The sequence below is a fragment of the Oryzias latipes genome, chromosome 24 (genome assembly GCF_053564925.1).
Source record: "Oryzias latipes strain Hd-rR chromosome 24, Olatipes_Hd-rR_3.1".
Taxonomy (NCBI): domain Eukaryota; kingdom Metazoa; phylum Chordata; class Actinopteri; order Beloniformes; family Adrianichthyidae; genus Oryzias; species Oryzias latipes.
The window spans coordinates 15,525,400-15,540,236 of NC_136260.1; the positions used below are offsets into that span (position 1 = coordinate 15,525,400).

The 14,837-nt window shown below is 39.2% G+C and overlaps 1 protein-coding gene across 2 annotated transcripts; it reads left to right on the plus strand.

Moving 5' to 3' along the window:
- The first annotated feature begins 294 nt into the window (after positions 1-294).
- On the plus strand, positions 295-8,836 carry mgat2 (alpha-1,6-mannosyl-glycoprotein 2-beta-N-acetylglucosaminyltransferase). Of its 2 annotated transcripts, none has more exons than XM_004083511.5 (2): positions 295-500; positions 7,053-8,836. In XM_004083511.5, exon 2 carries the CDS (start codon positions 7,309-7,311, stop codon positions 8,692-8,694), a length of 1,386 nt encoding a protein of 461 aa, XP_004083559.1. In that variant the 5' UTR covers positions 295-500; positions 7,053-7,308; the 3' UTR covers positions 8,695-8,836. The 2 variants fall into 2 exon arrangements, with proteins under 2 accessions (XP_004083559.1, XP_004083560.1); XM_004083512.5 differs by having other exon boundaries at positions 474-771.
- Positions 8,837-14,837: the final 6,001 nt, after the last annotated feature.

Here is a 14,837-nt window from a genome sequence, read left to right on the forward strand (position 1 = left end):
TATCCAACTCTGAAATTGTTATTTTCTTATGCTACACTTTTCCCTAATTTCTCCCTAAATTGTTTATGAATATAGATAGGTTTATGTATACATACTGATAAAAAATGTTCCTTTTCCTTTTTTGCTTCCTTTCAAATTGCAGTATTCTCTTTTGTATTCGCCATATTTTGTAAGTTTTATGTAAATGTTCGGGTGTTGTTTTGTATTGTGTTCAATAAAAAACAAACAAAAAAAAAACAACTCACGTTTATGGTGGACCCAATACTACATCGTACCAGAGAGGGCGCTCTATACAAACACATTTGTCTCTACTCTCTTTAACTCGACGAAGAAGAATTTTCTCTTCCCTTATCGCTCCCGCATCAAGCAGGTTGCACCGGTGCTTTATGGGACATTGAGTTTATATAGCCAGCGGTCAGTTTTGTTCGGATGCATCCCTCTGTCGGGGGATGGAGGAGAACGTGTCAGGGTGAAAGAACCGCGCGGTTGCTCCATAACAGGTGAGGTGACGCAAACGTGTCGGCTTTCCGAGAATACTGTGGCGGATGGCGGGCTGTTTCCAGGCTAGCTGCTGCCACGGAGTTGTTAGCTGAAACAGGAGCTAGCGTCCTGTTAGCGTCTTCGGGGGGTTCGGTGTCGGTACGGGCCGGAACCGAAACGCCTTCTGTGGTTCTGTTCTTTCCCGATCGTCGGTTGACAACAGCCAGGCTGCGGGGTGTTTAGGGTTTTACCACATGATGGAGGCTGGCAGGGGGAGATGAAATGCACCAGGTATTGTTTTTTTGTACATATTTATAACGGGACATGTTAAATTAAGCACAGAAAGAACTGAACATATCTAACATCAAATTAAATATTGCATCAAATTAAATATTTGTAATGTGTATGTGAAAAAGAACCCTTTTTTCCCCTAAGGTGTACATCAGGTATGCCATTATTCAGCCCAGGTAACAGAATATTCATGAAGTCCCATCCCTGCAGTAATTAATCTTATAATGTCTGCTCTAAAATCATTTCGGAAAAAATAGTCGGTGATTTTCTTTCTATACATTCTGAAGATTTTTTAGTTTTTAATACAAAAACGTAGTACATTCCAATGATGAGCTGAACCATAGATGGTCACATATCTCAGCTGCATGATGTAAATGTGTCAGATGTGATCACATCAGTTACGTTTACTCCCAGTTATCTTGTTTTTTGAAAGCAGCGCCTAAACTGTCTTCAGTTCAATGGTTGGGTTTCAAAAAATGGATGGCATTTGTCTTTAAAATACAATCTTGATTTATTAAATCAATTGAACCATTTTTCTTTTAAGACCCACTTCATTGAAAATTGTATTTTTGGTGTTTTTTCTGATGATGAAGGACATTTAATAAGGAAAATTAAACTTACAATTGCATTTTTTAGTATTTCCTTTTTCAAATTGTTGTGGAGCAACAATTTTATAAATCCCGCTCTGCTCCATTCTGATGCATCCACTTGCAGGCAAATGGAAGTGTGTACGTCTTTGTTGTCCTTCATTTCCAACATTGCAAACCAAACACAGATGAAGAAAAAAAATCTGCAAACCAGATAATTTCAAAGTCTGACATTCATTTAGCATTTCTTATCCCATGAGCAGAGTGTGGCATGCTATTGTAGTATAAAATCCCGTATTTTTTTAGTATTTTGTCTGTTAACTCGGCTTCTGTCATATAGAATGACAAAAGCTACAAATGATGAATGGAGAAGACCCCCCCCTTCATTGCTATTTTATTTAGTGTAAAATACATCGGAGCAGTTTATGTCCTGATGCTTGAATGACTTCTTTTAATATCTATCTATTAATCCTAGTTGTGCCATTTAGAGAGGAATATGACGCTCTGTCTAAATGTTTGTCTGTTTTTTACAAGCTGCAAACAAGGTTGAGTGTTAGCATAGATGCAGTAACGTTTGTTTTAGCAGTATTCAGTCAGTCTGGAAGTTACAGGTAATGACAATGCGTAGCGTGTTACAAACAAGTTCTACAGTTACCCAGAACGCAGTTACTAAAGTCTGACTGACAGATTTATATGATTCTTTTTGTCTCGCTTACTGCGCCTTATATAGTGTCCCTTGTATATGACATAAGTTCAAACATAGACCATGGACGGTGCACCATATAATCCAGCGCGCCCTGTAGTACAGAAGATCCAGTAATCCCTTTTGGGGTCACAGGGGTTACTGGAGCCTATCCCAGCCACTGTCTGGGCGAAAGCGGGTTACACTCCGGACAGGTCACCAGTACGTCTTAAGGTTGCTTTTTAGTAGTTATGGAATAAATTAGGCCCGCACAACAAATTGCAAATTTATTGTTATCGTGATATCAAGTTGTGCAATACGCATTTAGCAAAAGACGCAGAAAATCGCGATAAATGGTTACCTTTAATGTGCTAAAACAATCTTATGGCAGCTTGAAGTACCTAATGATTCAAATAAATCCTTTTTATGAATCTGACCAATAATGGAACACTTTATGTTGTTGACCAATCGGATGGAGCCCTTTTCTGTTAGATGCTCACCTCCTATGTAGACCGGGCTCATTTAGAGTATAATATAAATTATGCTGACTCTTATTTAAATTAAACTGTTGCAGGAAAATGGAAATTATGTTTTTGGCTGCTTTGCTATTTGTTCATGTATTGCAAGTTATATCATCATTGCAATATTGATCAATAATATCACACATTGTAAGTTTTTCTCACATTGTGCAGCCCAAGACAAAAAATAATCAATTTTGTTGAATCAAACGAATGAGCAGTTTTGCAATCAAAATGCGTCTTCATTTAAATAGGTCAAAGTAGATAAAAAGGTACAGTAATGCTGTTTCCAATTAGGGCTACATCTAACATTGGTAATGTTCAAATTGTGACCTTTGTCTTGTGTCCAACCAATTGAAGTCAACCGAGCCGTTATTAAGCCATAGAGCACCTAAAGTAGTCCAGATTTGGCCCAAATCCCAGTGTCAGAGTAGCTATAAAAGGTTGGGTTGCGTAATATAAAAAATATATATGTGTATCTCCATCATAGTTCTGTGCTGTTTCAGTGTTCTTAAGCCTTCGCTGTGCTGCAAACATATTGGAGAGAATTAAGATGCGTGGGAAGCAGTCACTGTAGAAACACAATCTGAAAAGAAGCTGCTACCAGAAATAGTTTTAACATTTTTGATCAGGACATTTGACCAATTTGATAATATTACAGTTTGGCCACTGACTGCTTTATTTATTTTTTAATTTTGTATCCACTAGCATCCGGTTTGTGTTTGAAGACCGAAGGACAGAGCTTTGTTCAGGAATGATGGAGAAAGATGGAGCGGTGGGAGGCAGAATGCAGACCTTCAGGCTGGGCTGTCTCGTAATCAAATTACAGTTATGGTTCCAGGCATCCTTCCTGTAAGAATGGATCATTACTGTTTAGCAAACGTCAGGATGATCTCTTATTCCCATCATTTCTATACATGTAAACACGTTAATATTTAAAGTTTCAATTAAGGTTCAGTCCAAAAATCTGTATTTGAACCGGATCAATACAAAAATGCTTTTGGGTTCTGAAATCCCTCTTTCTTTCCGTTTATTGGTGAATGGTAAAAGGCAAATGCAAAATTCTTTTTTTTCTTTTTAGCCCTGGCTTTAGCGTCTGAACTTCTTCATGCTAACTCCTCAACAGCACACTCAAAGTAAACTGGACTCAAGGTTGTAAAGTTCCCATATCAGCAGCTCTTGTTCACCATCCATCCTTAAATCCTTTCTCAAGAAAAGCCTTTATTCATTTTTAAGAGCTAGTTTAGTTAGTTTTAATCGTCTAGCTGGCTTTTTTTGTTTTTATGGTATTTATGTTTATTTGAGCTTGTAACAAACCCTGTTTTACCTTCTTTGACTTTTTTTAACTTTTTTTTATTGTTTAACCCATTGTTTTTGAACAACGGCTAAGCTAACGAAAGTAAAACTGCTGATTTTCTTCAGCGCAGCCATCTTTATGCCCTCCTTAGAGCTCAGATGACCTACTTAGACGGAACCTCTCATCTGAGTCTAGAGCCAAAACGCACTTGTTCAAACTGGAGCTTATTTCAATCAGGATGCAGGGCTGTGGATGAAACTGAAGGAGTAGCTAATTCGGTCAAATACCGTCTCACTGTCACTCTTCAGAGCCCAGAGTTTTAAGTAAACCCCAGTAGGTTCTGGAGACAAATGTGATGAAATGCAACTGCGCGGAATCCAATAGACAGTATGGTCAGAGCAATCTGCTGATGCTTTGGTTTTCTTATAAATAAAAGACAAAAATTGCATTATAAATTTTCAGTTTCTGTACATTTATTTATCTGTAGTCAGACATTTCTACATGTCAGCTCAACCTCCACACAGCTTTCCCCTGTCTCCTCCCTTTGATTTTATTCATCTTTCACTCCTCACTCATCACTGGTTCTCTTCCTTCCCACTTCAAATCTGCAGCTGGTTCTCCTTTAGGGAAAAGTAGTTTCAGGTCCCATATATTTTATTAGCTTTTGTCCCATCTAGGGCTGCACGATATGAGGAAAACTCGCGATATACGATATTGGTGATTAATATTGCGATAACGATATAATTCCCGGTATATAAACAAATGGCAAAACAACCAAAAACATCATTTCCATTTCACTGCAACAGTTTAAAAATTATACTCCAAATGACCCTTGTCGACGTAGGAGGCAAACATCAAACATAAAAGGGCTCATCTGATTGATCAACAACATAAACGGGTCCTTCTGATTGGTTAAATGCATAAAAGGATTTATTTCCTTTGTTCAATATTTCAAGCTGCCATGAGATTGTTTTAGCACATTTAAGGTAACCATTTATTGCGATTTTTGCCATCTTTTGCGGTATGCATATTGCACAGCTTAATGTCGCGATAACGATAAATTTGCGGTATATTATGCAGGCCTAGTCCCATCTTTAACCCACGGTTTGTTTTCCAAAAAACAGCTTGCTGCTAAACTCCCTCTCAAATAAAATGCTTTGTATGAGAACTTTTGGTCTGGTTTTCATCCCACTTTTATCACAGAAACTGTCCTTATTATCACTATCTTTTCACAGTAGCGGATTCTAATTGACTCTATTCTCATCCTTCTCGACCTCTTTTAGCATCATCCTCCTCCATCACCCACACCCACATACAGACAGGTATGTCTGTTCCTAGTTTATCCACCTCAAAACCTTCAGATCCCAGCCCTCCTCCGTCACTTTAGGAGTGCCCCAAGGCTCTCTCCTGGGGCCCCTCCTCTTCATCGCCCATCTTCTCCCACTCACCTCTTCAGTTTTCACTGTTTTGTTGATGACACCCTGCTCCTCCCATCCTTATCTCTCACCAGCTTTCTGCTTCACGTCAGATTTCCTGAAAATTATGCAGCAGTGTAAGTAGAAGTAGAAAGCAAAAATCTTCACCCTGAAGTGGACTACAATGTCTTGAAAGTTGCATGTAAAAAATACGACGGAGTTTTAGGGCCGGTTTACAAACTTTTTTATTTTTTAATTACGAATTTTAAGTTGTAAATTAACTAGAAAAGTGCTCCTCCTCATACGGAAGCGTCACACAGATGGAGAGATCTTGGTTTCATGGAGGAAGAAAGGATTGAAGTGGACAGCTGCAGGGACATCGATGTCTTCATCAAAGGGCTGCAGAGATCTTGCAAGCCACCCATCAATCAATAAAACATTCATAAATCGTAAAACAAACAAATGAGCTTCCAAACATTTTTAACCTTATCAATAAATATTGAGCTTACCTGTTCAATGAAGTTTACTCAGTCTGCTCTGCTGCTGCACGGCGTTCACCTGCTACTGCTCTGTGTGCTCACTTCCACTTTAATCTCGTAAATTTACGATGTTTTTCCTCGTAAGTGTACAAGTTTTTTTCTTGTAAATTTACTAGTTTCAATCTCGTAATTTTACTTTTTTTCTTTTCTGGTGGCCCTAAAACTCCATCGTAAAAAAAAACACACACACACATAACACACACACATAAAAAACAAACTATTTGGATAAAATCAAACAATAAATCCAAGTTTCAGAACATGAAATAGAAGCTGTTGGGAGACAAATTTCTTCTACTGATGCTTTTAAACCTATTTAAATGTTTTGCAATTGATGCCAAAATAAGTCTCCAAAAAATAAAACGATTGGTTTGTCCGAGTTTAAAAAAATGGCCTGAAATATCAATTCAGTGAAAAGAGTTGTGACTTTTTTTTTTTTTTTTTCAAAAGGAACCTGATTTTCACATTTTTTAGGGTTGTTCTCTGTTGGACTTTATTTGGTTAAAACTTTGGAGTAATTAAGGAGGCGTAAAAAATATCTTAGTTGGTAAAAAAACAACAACCACTAAATGAAGACTCTAAACGGGGGGCGCCAAAATCCGGGCCTTGAGGGTCGGTGTCTCCTACATGTTTTCCAACCATCCTGCCATTAAAGCTCTTTATTGGCTAAACACACCTGACTCAGGTAATAAACAGCAGAAAAGGCATGATTTCTGGAAAACTAACTGGAGGCCGGCCCTTGAGGCCTGGATTTGGGCATCCCTGCTCTAAAGCCATTTCACAATATCTGAACAAATAAAAACAGCCTGTCATAATTTGGTTTATTTTTGGTCAATAAACCCAGAAAATGCACGCCTTGTTCAGTTCTTTAGTTCCAATACAAATTGTTTCTGCTGTGTTTTTATGACCAAGAATTGTTTCAGGATGAAATCTTTCTAAGCTGTAATTATCTGATATTATCACGGTTTAGTTTTATTTACACTTTGTTGTATACTTTATGGATTTCACTGGAATTTCTGTCAAAGCCTCAAGGAAATCTGAGGTACATTAGCCAGGTTGATCTTGTTCAGAAGCATGTTTGTTCGTTTTTTAAAGCTTCAAATCTCTTGTAAATGTCTGATTTTTACAATAAAAACAGTCATTTAGCCAGACAGAACATCAGTATTTGTTACATTTTACTTTCAAATCATTAAGTTTATGGCCATGAGGCATTTTGTTTGATGCAGTGTCTTTTTTTGGTCCATAGGTGGCTTCTGCACTCTACCCGCCAACAACCGTCATGCCTTATGGAATATTCACGGACTACCGATGACATTCCAGCTGGATTACCGTTTACAGCAACAGTTATTTTTGCCAACAGCTATTTTTTTTTTTTCTTTAACCAAGGTTGACCTCCGTTAAAAAGCAACACTTCAAGACACTTTGTCTTTTTTTCTCTTTTTGTTTTGTTTTTAGTTTTTTTTGATTAGGCCAAGTTCCTTCTGGTCAACTGGTTTTCTATCATGAGATTCCGAATCTACAAGAGGAAAGTGGTGTTTCTGACTCTGGTGGTTGTCGTCTGTGGTCTTGCTTTCTGGAGCAGCGGAATGCAAAAAAAGACTGAAAGTAGAGAGTTCCCCAAGGATGTGGAGGCGATGAAAAAAAGCAGTAGTACCAACAATCACGTTCAAGTGCCAGCCACACCTGCAACGAGCCAAGTATCCGTCCAGATCCCCGTCGTACAGACCAATGAAACACATCAGGAAAAGGCAAAGGAAAAAGCAAAAATGATAAAACCAGACATCAATAACAACACTTTGGTGTATCGAGGCATCGTCTTCCAGCTCAACTTTGACCAGACAATAAGAAACGAGAAGAAGTTTAAAACAGCCCGGCAAAAAGATGACCTGGTTGTGGTGGTTCAGGTGCACAACCGACCGGACTACCTAAAGCTTTTGGTTGATAGTTTACGAAAGGCCAGAGGTGTGGACAGCATACTGCTGATATTCAGCCACGATTACTGGTCACCAGAGATAAATAAAGTGGTGGCTTCTGTTGACTTTTGTCAAGTCCTTCAGATTTTCTTCCCCTTCAGCATCCAGCTATACCCCCACGAGTTCCCTGGCAATGACCCCAAGGACTGTCCCAGAGACATTCCCAAAAAGGATGCCTTAAAACTGGGATGCATCAATGCAGAGTTTCCTGACTCCTTCGGCCACTACCGGGAGGCCAAGTTCTCTCAGACCAAGCACCATTGGTGGTGGAAGCTGCATTTTGTCTGGGACAGAGTGCATTATCTCAAAGACCACAAAGGTCTGGTTCTGCTGATTGAGGAGGACCACTATTTGTCTCCAGACTTCATCCATCTCCTAAAGCTGATGACTGCTCTCAAAAGGGAGCAGTGCCCCGACTGCGACATCCTCTCCCTGGGGAGCTACAGCCACATCAGTTACTCCAGCAAGGCAAACAAAGTGGAGGTGAAAGCCTGGAAATCCACAGAGCACAACATGGGGATGGCTCTGAATCGGGAGACTTACCAGAAACTCCTGAAGTGCACCGACACATTCTGCACATATGACGATTACAACTGGGACTGGTCCTTGCAGCACCTAACTGTGAACTGCCTACCCACCTACTGGAAAGTGATGGTGAGTGAAGCGCCCCGCATTTTCCACGCAGGAGACTGCGGCATGCACCACAAGAAGGCCACCTGTATGCCTGTCACCCAGAAAACAAAAATTGAGAACATCTTGCAGAGCAGTGGAAACCAGCTGTTTCCCAAATACCTGCTGATCACAAAGAGGCTGCCCGCCAGTGGCGCTGGAGGCGTTGCACCTCATGTGAAAAACGGCGGCTGGGGAGATATCAGGGATCATGAACTCTGCAAGAGTTACGCTCGATTACAGTGACCTTAATTACTACGATTATATATTAATGTCTCTTTTGCATCCTGTATATAGAAAACCAGTAAATCTTTCTGGACTATTCTTCATATTGCCTGTTTTCTTGGACTGTTTTCTTGGATTGTTCCAAATAAAGACAAATATTGGAGTTTTTGCCTCTTTGACGTCTCTGTGCTGTGTTACTCTAGGTAATTCCAGGGAAGCCAGATTACTCACTAATTGCTCATATAAGCAAACAACAAATAAAATGTTTTATCCAAACCAATTTCTTAACTTTGTTAGGTTTAATCAAACATGTATTTTAAATATATTCTGGTGCTCTTCACCTCAATGTGACTGACGCCGATAGAAAGGAAGGGATAGAAAATGAAGTGCTGTATTTTACAATTAGAAAATAATTCCCCTCGCTCGACCTACACTGCAACAACTCAGTGCGACTCTTTTTGGCTTAACCCTTTAGTACTGTCTCAGTGGGTTTTTAAATAGTCACCATTTACTTCCATAACTAGATTTGAATAACATAAAAAAAAGAGGGCGTTAGACTTTTCTAACAGGAAACATAATCTACAGGTGAAGCTTGCAGCCTTTATTTAACTGCATCCACCATCTAACAGCTACAGCATGGCAGTTCAAGCTTCTCCAGGGATTTCACTGATAAACAATGCTGTTGGAAAGGTCCCAAGACAACACAACTCCTCTGTTGCTGGCATTGAAAATACATTTGTATTTCCAATGCCTCCACAACATCTCAGTATTGACAGTATTACTCCAGACCCTGAACTTTCTAGCCTCTTCAAAGAAACATTGATTCACCTTCTTTTTTTGTTTTGTTTTTGTGGTAGGAAATATAGACAAGGTCAAACTTGAACATTTTGTTTCCTTTATTACTATTTAGGTATAGGAAATGCAAGCACTCCTCTTTGTGCCAGTGTTCTAAATTGTATGTTTGGAATTCTGCAAACTATTAAACTTAACATTTTTCTACAGGCGGAGCAGCCTCTGCCAGGGAAAAGGTCCCAGTTAATTTCTTGCATATCAACCTTCATTCCTAAAGTAATGAGTCTGGGCTGAGGTTATGAGTCTGGGACTTCATGTGGGGGCATAATAAGTGGACCTGGCCCTCAGGGGAAGCAACTTGGAATAGATTAGAGAGGAAGTGACACTTCTTGTTCTATTTTTCTTTTTTTTTTGAGCAAATGGTTCTGGAGCACCTATTTTATTGGTACAATAGGGGGTTATGAATCTTCTGACACACAAGGTGTATATTTCTTTAAACCCCTTTTTGTATCTAAGGATAAACCTTATTTTACATTTGTATGTTGTAGCATACATATTTTCAGGTGTAGATGTTTGTCAAACTAAAATATTACAAACACACCTCTTGGGTCCTAAAAAAAACTTCACACACAAACATGTCAACATGTACAAATACAGCCCACGCGCACAAACTTTTGCATACAACCAAACATATCTAAAGCATATCATTCCGTCATGCATACTGTTTGTGCAAAGGCAAGTTGGCACCCGCCTGTGTTCTACTGTGGTGGATGATGGAATACAAAACGGGGGGGGGCACCTGGTCAGTCCACACAAAGAAGGCAAAATAGCAGTGACAGCTAGGACCCCCCCAGACACTAGCAGACGTTGGCTGGAAGAACTGCAGCACCAGAGACCAGGGGGGCACAACGGCACAGAGAGCGAGCCCCAGCCCGACATGAGAACAGCCTTACCGCTGTGTCAGTATGCTCAGCATGAGGTCCCACCCACCGGAGAGCCCCTCCAAGCCTATGACGAGCAGCCCACCACCACCACCTAGCCATGAACCAGGGCCCCACAGGGGGGACTAACATCACGCTCCAGGCAACCGCCCATCCAGCAGAGAGCAAGGCTGGGGTCAGTTCCTCCCACCCAAGAGAAATAGGGGTCCCTAACAAGTGTGGTAGACGTGGACCAACCAGGCTCCCCCATCATATCCAACCAAAATGGCGAAAATGGTCGAACAAGTTTTTTTTAAAAGATCTCAATACAAATAAGTTGTAATTTCATAGCCACAGTTCATCTGTATACATGCAACGATTACTTTAAGCTGCTGAAATACATCATGAATTTTCATCCTGGATGGGATAAGGTGAATAAATACTACTGGGCCTCCAACGCTAAGATTGAGAGAAGTGTTCCAGAATGTTACACCTATCTCGTTCGGAGTCTACATGATGTTCAGCAAATGAGTTGTCTGCACCTGATTCCATTTTTCTTACAGTCCTGCAGCACTGTGGTGAATTTGCTATGAATCATTCATAGATGCTGTGCACACTGTAACATAAAACCCTGCGTCAGCATGAGGGAAGGAAGATTACAGAGCAGAACGGAACCTCTTTTTTTTTTAAATTAATATTTTCTTTTTTTTCTTTTTTTTTGAGCAGGGAACTGTGATGATGCCGGGAAATGCTGTTCTGTTGTTTAGTTGATGTTCAGCACTTTCTCACTGCAAATTCCTTATGATTTTAGTGTTTTTAAAATGTCCTTTCACAATAATATGTTAAATGTAGTTACGGGAGAAACCCAGGAGGGTTTTCTCTTGTTTCTATTACTTAAGAAGGCAAATCCCAGAATATTCTCAAATATTATTTGACCTTTTTTGTTTGTCTGTTTTTTATTAACTTGTTCTGTCCATCAACTGAAAAAACAGGCGAGAGCTGAAAGCCTTTTGTGTTGGACAGGTTTTACAATTACAATAAGGGGTTATGCATCTTCTGATAGCCATGGTGTATATTTGTATAAACCCCATTTTTATTTGTTTTTTATTTATTTATTAGATGTAATGTTTTAAATATATATTTTTTATATTTTTTCCACATTTAAATCCTGTGCTTAAGGTTAATACATTAATTTAAAAAAAAGAATAAAACATTAAAATGTGTCTATATTAAAAGTCGTCAGAAACGCTGAACGTTCTTTTTATTCATTTCAGAAGCAATGCTTAAATGTTCAAACATTTGCTTCATACTTTAAATAAGGGAAATTGCACCACCGTGTGGTAATTCATTGAAATAATTGAAAGTCCACTGTTTTTATCAGGAAAGTTTGTTCAAGTGGTTAAATAGTTTATAGTTTGGGAATCATATATGTATATTTTTATGGCAAAATAATAAATAAGTAAATAAATAAATGTAGGTTTTTGTCATTTAATACAGGCAATCAAGATGTTGTTTTATTACTTTAATCCAAACCATTTATTGCACATGAGGGTAGGGTGATGGGATGCTTTGCCCAACAACTTATTGTCAACCCTACAGCAAAACTGCAATGAAAATCCTTTTTGGAGTTTTTACCATGTTTTTGTGGCATTTTCTGATTTAAAAAAAAATGTTAAGCATAAAACAGCATTTCTGAATACGTCTTCTTTCAAGAAACGTTAGAAGTTCCTTGGAAACGGGGAATGAATCAATTCAGCTCTTATTGGAACTGAGAATGTGTCTTTAAGATCACTTCAATAATGACAGTAAAGATGGAGAATTTAAAGGAAATGTGGCAGAATTTTTTTCTTGCTGAGGAATCTTTCTTTCCTTGAAAATTCCAGGTTTTGGAATGTTTTTTAGCTGCAGCTTTGAGCTCCAAGCCCCTGCAGAGAAAAGCTGCTTAAAATTTGGTTCGGTGACTTTCCAATGTGATGAAATAACAGCAAACCCAAAACAATGCTGGTTAAAAAACACATCTTTTGACAAGCATGTGATGAGGTTAAAGGCTTATTTCTATGTGGCTGCAAGTTCTGCAGAGCACAATTCAGCTTGGTTGCTTGGTGGAGCCTCGCTGGAAGCTCAGGAAGCCGGAACTCACCTGAGGGCCGCAGAGTTTAGCTAGTTTTAAGGAAAGCCTCCCATTAGGGCCCATTTTTAACCTGGCTTTTAGCTAATCTTTACTACTTTTATTATTTTCTTTTTTTTTTAATTTTCTATTTATTTATCCTTTTTATTTTGTTTATGACTTAACACTAAACTATTAATAACTTATTTTAATCAACCTTATTTTATTGTTTATTTTTTTATTGCTTTTATCATTATGTTTACTTTTTTAGTCTAATTTTTTCTTCATTTTTATTTCAAGTGCTTCCTCAGTTGGAAACTCTCCCTCTGGGTCGGCTGCTCTTCAGCCGATCTATTTTAATTTTCGTGCTTGTTTTTCTTTTATTTATTTGGTTTTGTTTTAATGTAAAGCACTTTGTGTTGAGCTTTTCTAGGAAAAGTGCTACATAAAAGAGGCTTTATAAAGTTTTAATTTGCCCTTTTCACTGTGTATTCTAAAACACAGGAATATCCTACTAATTTGATAATTTTTTTTATCAACTAACCCACTAAATTACTAACTAATATATTTTTTTAGCCTTAACTCTAACCCTAACCCTAATATCAATCCTACAAGTGTTTTCTAACTTTTAAGCCAATTTTGGCGGAACTATCCTTCTCCCGCGCACAGAAAGGAATGTTGCAACTCCCACTTTTGGTTGACTTGTCAGGGTCCTGTAAGTTTGTTGGGTTATAGGATTTGGAAACCTTTGCTGAACAGGATCCTTTTGCTTCCCCAAAAGTGGGAGTATGGGTCTACCTTGCTGTCCCTGTTTTATGAGAGAAGTTTGACTTGTGCCAAAACGAGGAAGGGGATCGCTACGATTGTCGCAATAGTCTTGCTTCCAGTATGACCATTCTTTTCGTTCTTCTTTCGGCAAAACAAAATCGGTCTTCTGCTCACACGTGTCGACCATTTCTTGCTCTCTTTCCAACTTCCGTTTGTCGAACACTGCCTGAGCGATCTCTGCTTTTGTCCTAAATCCTTGTGTGTTACCACTCTTACGTTTCACTTTGTTATATAAATCCAAAGTTGCGTATGGTGGTGAGCGCGCCTCCAGTTTCTGTTTAATCTCTGGATTCACGCCACGATGACCAAGTCTATTGTTTTTTCTGTCGCGATAATCTGACAACATGAACTCAGCCATGACTTTTCTTCTTTTTTCTTGTGAAACAGAAGCCGAATCATGTGCAGGAGCGGTCTTTGTGTCTTTTTGTCTTTCTCTTGACATTTCCCGCGTGTCGACTGGTTCTTCCTTCATTTGAGGTGGCAGCTGAGCCCACTGGGTTACCTTAAATTTGCCAAGATGATGAGGTAACCTTAAATGAATATCACGATATGCTGTCTCCATCAGGAAGGCATCAATTTTTTTCTTTTCTTCTTCCGTGATGACAGTTGTTTCGTGATGGACTTTCTTTAAAGGCAGTTGATGAGGCTCTTTTTTAGGCATCTCTTTTTGGTTTAATGAGGGAAACATTGAACATTTGCGACGGCGTGGAAGTTCTCTTCCACGATTGTCAAGATACGCCCCTGCCGTGAAATCCCTCAAGAGTTTTAACTCTTTTTCAACCAAAAATTTCTGCTCTGCCACTTTTTTTTCTTCTTCTAATTTTTCCCGGAGCCTTTTATCTTCAGCTGCCTTCCTGTCTGTTTTTACCTTTTTCTCCGCTTTTTCCATTTGAGACAGCCAGTACTTGTACTCTTCCTTGGCTGCCTGTGCTTTGGTCTTTGTTGGTGGTTTTTGACCCTTGGGCTGAGTTTCTTCCTCCATTTTGCGAGCCCTCTCAAGAAAGTGCTGTTTTTCCTTAATGTCATCAAGTCTCTCTTGATGACGCACTTTCTTCAAAGCCTGTTGAAGTTCCTTCTCAGACTGAAGCTCTTCATCAGTAGGCTCTCCATCATATTTTAATTCTTCAGCCACTCCTCGTTTTTTTAGGAGGCGAGGTGGACCTTTACCAAGACGTTTTAATGTATTGCCACGGACGTCACGCATTTGTGACGCCGTTATAAGGTCCATGGTCTTTCTGTTCTCTTCTTGTAAAAGAAGAGTTTGGTCATCTACCACCGTCTCCCATTTGGCCTCTCGTATTTGTTTTTTTAGTTCACGAAAGTGCCGTTTTTCCTTTATGTCATCAAGTGTCTTTTGATGACAGATTTTTTTCAAAGCCTCTCGTCGTTCCCTTTCAGCACGGAGGTCTTCTTCCAACTTCTCCTCTGCCCGTTTTCTCTGGAGCTCGAGAAGTTTCTTCGTCTTTCTTTCCTCCATTTGTTTCTGCTGCTTCCTCCATATGATTTCATCATTGACT

Coding starts and splice junctions, on each gene's coding strand:
- mgat2 (XM_004083511.5), top strand. CDS start 7,309: ATGAGATTCCGAATCTACAAGAGGAAAGTGGTGTTTCTGACTCTGGTG.